Raw genomic sequence first — 7132 nt, forward strand, 5'->3', positions numbered from 1 at the left:
CAGTTAATCAAAAATACGATGTTTATTGTTTATTACAAGAGACAATGACCTTGATAAAACAACAATATGACAATAATAATAAATATAATAATAGTCATTATGATAATGATGATGAAGATGATGATGATGATGATGATGATGATGATGATGATGATGATGATGATAATGATGATGATGATGATAATAATTAGATTACTTTTTTTTCCTTTAGGCATTTTTACTAGTCCTGCAGGAATCAGCGGGAACAACATACAGGTATACACCAGTTAACTCTTTAAAAGACGCACATTTTGTTCACTCGACAACAAGCTGTTTTCGGGGCCCTTCAAAAGAGAAACAGGCCTTCATTATACATCCACGCAAGTTTGTCAATTCTGTTTTCTTCATTTAAAACTTAAAATAAAAGTAGGCAGCAACGTACGTATTACAAAATATGCAAATTCGTTATTCTGATTTGTGTTTGATGGTTCTAAATGAGCCGCAACGTTGCCTTTGGTCTGCATCTGGTCGGACATAATATTGTGTTCACTATGTCTTGAAAGACTTAAATAAGTCCCGCATTGACCCCATCTATAGAAACGTACGTGAGATTTTCCACAGTCTTCGACAATCTGTCCATGATCATAAACTCCTCAATGCCGAAGAACGTGATAGAGTTGGACATGTTGTATACCTGAGACAAAACAGTACAGAGCAGTTCAAGAAATACAGAAGGACGTGGATAGACATTAATTGTTAAAGGAGAGTTGATTACATAACCGTCCTATATAATACATGTAGTACGTGCGTGAAGTAGAAAGGAGAATATAGAAAGTTTTAGCAACCGTTTTACGGCGCTTGCAACACAATACGGTCACTTAAGTGCCGAAGATTAGAAATGTTACAATGAGAGAGTGTAGACAGACACGAAAAAGAGGAAAGAGAGATCAGGAATATAGATGTTTGATGAGGAAAGAAGGAGCAAATCACACCAGAGTACCCGCCAACCACCCGCAAATATCGAAGGAAATGAAATCAAATGGAGTTGTGCTGAAAAATAAACCACCACAAGGACTATCAGCCTAGGAGGAAGGGTCGAAATTTCCTGCTTCTAAAGGGATCAATTATGTCGATCGTAATAATATTACAATCAATCAATTTAGTTGTTTGTCAGAATGTCTGTTTAAGCTTCTTGGAGCTTCCTGTCGTTTTTCTTTACTTTTTACTTTTTTTTCCTTCTATTTTTAGTTTCAGCATCAAGAACAATAAGAGCAACAACAATAACAACTACATCATCAACAAAAACAATTATAACAACAAGAACAACAATAACAACAACAGTATTCGTACACAAATGCACGCCCACAAACAAACAAACACACACACACACATACACACATAAAAACACACCCTCTCTCTCATACACACTCTGTACACTAATGCGTACACACACTAACACGCACACACACACACACACACACACACACACACACACACACACACACACACACACACACACACACACACACACACACACTTACCTCTTCCGTAAATTTTTCCTGCTCGAAGCTGAAGTGTTTGGGTAGGTGGGATTTCAGTTGCTGGTACTTGATGTGTCTGGGTGAAAAAAAAATGTTATTATTTATTATTTAGTGAATTTATTACGAGATGAAGCTGCCGTGGGGCAGGAGAGGAGAAAACAGGGGTGGGGGGGGGGGGTGGGGGTGCTATGGATATTAAAAGGTAATTCTGTATCTTATTTGAAACTCTTAATAAAAAGTCAATCTCAAGAAAAGGATACACCTGTTTCTTATGTTGAAAAGATGAATGAAATGACGACGGTGCTACGTGCTTTTACACTGTCACACATAGACCGGTCGTCAATACGTATGGGTCTGGACCGATACGTAGGCTGGACAAATCGGCGTACAGTCGAGGTAAGAGTCCCCCCCACTAACCCTTCCCCCCTGAAAAAAGAGAATTGAACCCGGATCTTCTGCGGGCGAAGGCAAAGCGCGTAAACACTACACGTATCACATAAGCTGATGCCGCCCCCCCCCCCTTGCGCCCCCGGTCTCTTCTCAAATTTTCAAACAAACCATACGAAAAGTTTTACCCGTCAGCATCAGTGTCCAAGCGCTGGAACGTCTGCCTCAGTTCCTCCTGCTCGTCTTGAGGCACAGAAGTAATGAGCTCCACACCCTGCAGACAGAAATGAAGTGCAACAGAATAAATATAAGGGCTTTAAGTCTTTTAGTACCACGATGTATCAGCCCATGGCTGTACGGTACTCTGAAAAGAATTGATGTATCGGATACGGTACTGAAAGAGATACAAAATAACAATTTTAACCCCTTAACTTCCTGGCCCGAACCTGTTTTGGGACTTCCTTTATAGGATAGTGGAACATGCCTGGCACTGTAAGGGTTAGTGCAGTTAGTTGTATACGTTTCATGCCATTTTCGACAAAAATTAGATCATTTTATGTGGGTGGTTGGTGGGTGCTCTGCTGTGGTCTGCTCCTTCTTTCCTATCAAACATCTATCGTCCTTATCTCTCCTCCTTTTTTGCGTTTGTTACTCTCTTGTAACACCTCTAATCGTCGGCTCTTATTGACATTGACATTGACGATTTAGTTGTTTGAGGCTCTAAGTAGAGCCTGTTCAACTATCTGGTAATGAACGACAATAATGCATGGCGTTCAGGCTAGACAAATCAGTTTTGGCAGGCGGGGTTGTAAATAGTTGGGAGATCTTTCCAGTATTCGTCCAGACGTCTCTTAAATGTGTCCACGTTTAGAGCTGACACCACTGATCCGGGAAGATTGTTCCAAATAGTATTAACCCTATTCTCAAGAAAGTTTGCCCTCACACACAATCTGCTTCTTTGCTTCTGGAGCTTCTTTGAGTTGCCACGGAGTTGTGTAGTTGTTGCCTTTGTAAACGCTGGTCTTTCAGTGATGTAGTAGCCCTTGATATACTTGTACGTTTCTGTCATATCACCACGTAACCTACGATGTTCCAGGGATGGAAGCTTTAGTTTTTTCAGTCTTTCAGAATAAGGCTTTTTTTTTAGGCGACTCAGCATTTTGGTAGCCCGCCTTTGAACGTGTTCGATTTCACTACATAGTCCTTTTTCAAAGGGTTGCCAAACACAGTGTGCATACTCCAATAAAGGCCTCACCAAACTCTTATACAGCAAAACAAACATATCCTCTGAAAGGTAGTCAAATGATCGCCTAGTTAGTCCAATAATACGGTTAGCTATTGATGTCATCAGGGCTACGTGCTCCTTGAAGGTTAGTTTATTATCGACAACAACTCCTATGTCTTTCTCTCTCTTTGTTACATTCAGTTTGTGTCTTGAGGTGCTACCATCCACTGCTTGGTCCATAAAGTATTCGTTATCATTGTCTTTACCAACTTTTAAGACACAATACTTTTGCGGGTGAAAACGAAGTAACCATCGTTGAGACCATTCTTGGAGGGTATCCAAATCATCCTGTAAATTTTGCGGTCCATTCACGGTATCACTTCTAACGTAGAGCTTTGTGTCATCAGCGAACATTTTGGCCGTCGTTTTAAGTCCTCTGGGAAGATCGTTGATGTAAATTACAAACAAAAGGGGGCCTAGAACCGATCCTTGCGGGATTCAACTCGTAACTTCAGCCTCCTCCGACCGTGATCCATTTATAACAACTCGTTGTTTTCTGCTGGTCAAGAAGTCCCTAACCCACTTGAGTACTCTCCTTCTAACACCACATGCTGAGAGCGTCTGTATAAGTCGCCTATGGGGAACGGAGTCAAAGGCTTTCTGATAGTCCATATAAATGACATCCACTGACCCTCCTTCATCCATAACACTCGTCCAGTCATCTAAAGCTTCCAATAATTGTGTTATACATGAACGCCCAGTGACGAATCCGTGTTGGTCTTTAGAAATCAGCATGTTGTGTACAATATGGTCCATTGTGTGCTCTCTTACGAGCTTTTCAATAACTGCAGATGACACATGTTAGGCTCACAGGTCGATAATTGTTAACAGCCGCCTTGTTACCTTTCTTGAATATTGGTGACACAAATGCCGTTTTCCATTCCACTGGTAATACTCCATCATTTAGTGTCCTCCTAAAGAGAATTCTTAGAGGTAGTGCAAGTATGTCAGCTGCCCGGGATAATACTTTGGGAGGGATGGCATCTGGTCCCGTTGCCTTGTTGACATCAAGACTAATCAAAAGTTCTCTTACTTTCACCGTTTCAATATTGAAGTTCTGTGTTGTACTCATACTCTTCAAAGTCTGGGAGTGGTCCTGTGTCCTCGTTTGTAAAAATACTCTGAAAGAATTTATTTAGCAGTTCTACTTTCTCTGTATCTGATTTTGTCTTTGTCCCATCGTCCTTGTTTAGGTCAGCGATAACGGTCTTACTCTTAATCTTTGAGTTGGCATAACTGTAAAATATCTTGGGGTTCTTCTTTGCCCCAATAGCTAGTTTCTTTTCATAATTCCTGTTTGCCTTCCGACATGCTTTCCGAGCCTTGTTGTTGGCCTTATTGTATGCTATTTCATCCGTTGTCTTTCCCGTCCTATGCCATTTTCTGTATGCACGATGTTTCTTCCTCACTGCCTCTAATGTGTCTTTATCCATGTATCTTATATATGACCTTATTGTGTTGCAAGAGCCGTAAAACTCTTACTAAAACTAAAAGATCATTTTATTTAGGAAGTTAGCTTCTTCGACCCCCAAGAACGTACCCCCTACATTAAAATTTATCATGGGGCCCGACATGCCAGCAGATTGGATTGTTTCCTTGTAACACCTCTAATCTTCGACACTTATATTACCTTATTGTGTTGCAAGTGCCTTAAGTCTTTTACGGAAAAAAGAAGTCTTATACCTTACTGAAAATGCTCGCAGGGCCTGATAAAGAAGCCATAATTTTGGGACTGCTTGGTGTGTAAGACTCCGCCATTTCGCCATTTTGAAAAGTGACGTATGACGGGCGTCTTGTACCAAAGATCGTACTTAACAAGAGTTCACTCACGGAAGTCCACCTTTCTTTCGTTTCTCCAGAAGAAGAATAGGAATAGCACAGTTTATTCGTTTCATTGTTATTGTTTTTTCACACAAGTAGGGTAACTCTGATTGAAAAGTCCGCATTTTTTCGAAGAGGGCGCCACCGAATTTGGCGGACACTTTTTTAATTGGGTCTACTACTACTACTACTACTACTACTACTACTACTACTACTACTACTACTACTACTACTACTACTACTACTACTACTATTATTATTATTATTATTATTATTATTATACTTATTGTTTTTGTTGCTGTTGTTGTTATTGCTGTTGTTGTTATTGCTGTTGTTGTTGTTGTTGTTGTTGTTGTTGTTGTTGTTTTTGCTGTTATTATTATTATTATTATTATTATTATTATTATTATAATTATAATAATAATAATAATTATTATTTTTATTACTCACTCTGAGTGGGTGGGGCGTGGTCGGCTTCTGCTTCTCCTCTGTGGTTGGCCTGACCTTGCTCTCACTAGAGATGGGCGGTATCTGCGGCAAGACTGGCGTGGTTCGGGCTGTCAGTGGGAAGCCAGGGGCGGGGTCTTCTGTTTCATTGGCTCCACCCCTTCCTTTCTCTTTCTGCCTCGAGGATGCTAGCTCAGACGTAGCTGTTGGCGCTGTCAGCTCAGAATCTCTTGCTCTGATGTTGAGAAGACATTCAAATCACAACGATGCAAATACACATCATGCACATTATATTATCTTTTCTTGAAGAGCATGTGTCACGACGTGGTGGAATCATGCGCTCGTCAATTTTTGACAACTGGAGTTATTGTTAAACTTAATGTTATCGTCTCTTTGCTTGTTTTTTTTTTTTTTTGGTCTCGCTTTTGATATTTGCAATTGAAGGAGGTGGGGATCTCCTGGCTTCAGACTTTAAATTATGGAGAAAGTGGACACCAAAGCTTGAGAGTCCTTAGAAACTGCAAATCTACATTTTTTTTTCATCTTTGATCAATATTTTTCTGTAAAATTCCCTTGTAAATGTTTTTAAATTGACATTGAAGGTGTTGAGCCCCCTCCCCCCCCCCCCCCAAAAGAAGAAAATTCGAGAAAAAAAAGTCCAAAATGGCCATAAAAATAGGCCTATACATTTCTTTGATTACATTATTTTGTCGAGCGCCTGATTTCACCACAATTATTTATACTGGTTATAGTTTAGTTTGGCGAACCATGAAATACCCAGCTCTGACCACATCGACTTTATCCTCATTACTGCTTTTCTTGGGATCTCGAATTCTTTCCAAAGTCCTTGGAGGACTCACGAAGTTGCAACAGTCCTATAAACACTCCCACTCCCATCCCCACCCCCACACCCCACACCCCACACTTTCTGTTTCAGTTTCTAATAGTTTGAATATTGTGCTTTTTAAAAATTATAGCTTATACTCATTGACTTACAATCACAGTCGAATCTGCTCTAAGTCTAACGACCATCTGTTTATCCTGGACAATCCCTGGTACAAATTACCGCTTCGCCCCTCTCCCTTTTTACCATTTTTTTCATCTGCGTGTTCTCTATGTCATAACGACTGTCCAAGAGGGTAACTGTCTAGGATGACCACTTTTCAGCTCAACAATGGGCGGTCGTCTTGGACCTGTTTGACTGTATTTTGACATCGGCATCAAGAATCATTTCCAAAGACTTAAGAGAAAGAAAGAAAAAAAAAGAAAGAAAGAAAGACAGAAAGAAAGAAAGATAGAAAGAAAAATAAATGAATGTATTTGATTGGCTGATCGTGCATGTTAACGTACGTGTTAAGATTCTGTTCCTGGTCAGTCCCATGTGCTCCAGCGGCTGGTATGGTCGTCTTTCTGGGGGGTGGAGGTCCTGCTGCTCCTCGTTGTCTGTAGCAACACAAAAAACAGGAAGGATTTCAGGAGTAGCTACACTACATTCCGACTATTTCTTAGTAAAAATATGACGACGGCAACGGTAGTGACGATGACGATAATAGTAACAACTAAAGCAACAGCAATGACGACGACGACGACGACGAAGAAGAAGAAGAAGAAGAAGAAGAAGAAGAAGAAGAAGAAGAAGAAGAAGAAGAAGAAGAAGAAGAAGAAGAACAGC

The 7132-nt window shown here is 40.3% G+C and overlaps 1 protein-coding gene across 1 annotated transcript in view; it reads right to left on the bottom strand.

The window, feature by feature from the left end:
• Positions 1–7132, bottom strand: part of LOC101854179 — a gene marked incomplete in the record, with an annotated part of 56825 nt that overhangs the window by 5669 nt on the left and 44024 nt on the right. The window contains 5 exon segments of the mRNA XM_035970708.1: positions 585–673; positions 1521–1596; positions 2096–2181; positions 5464–5695; positions 6811–6903. Of these exon segments, the coding sequence (XP_035826601.1) occupies positions 585–673; positions 1521–1596; positions 2096–2181; positions 5464–5695; positions 6811–6903 (576 nt within the window).

Source organism: Aplysia californica, unplaced genomic scaffold (assembly GCF_000002075.1).
Source record: "Aplysia californica isolate F4 #8 unplaced genomic scaffold, AplCal3.0 scaffold00311, whole genome shotgun sequence".
Lineage (NCBI taxonomy): Eukaryota > Metazoa > Mollusca > Gastropoda > Aplysiida > Aplysiidae > Aplysia > Aplysia californica.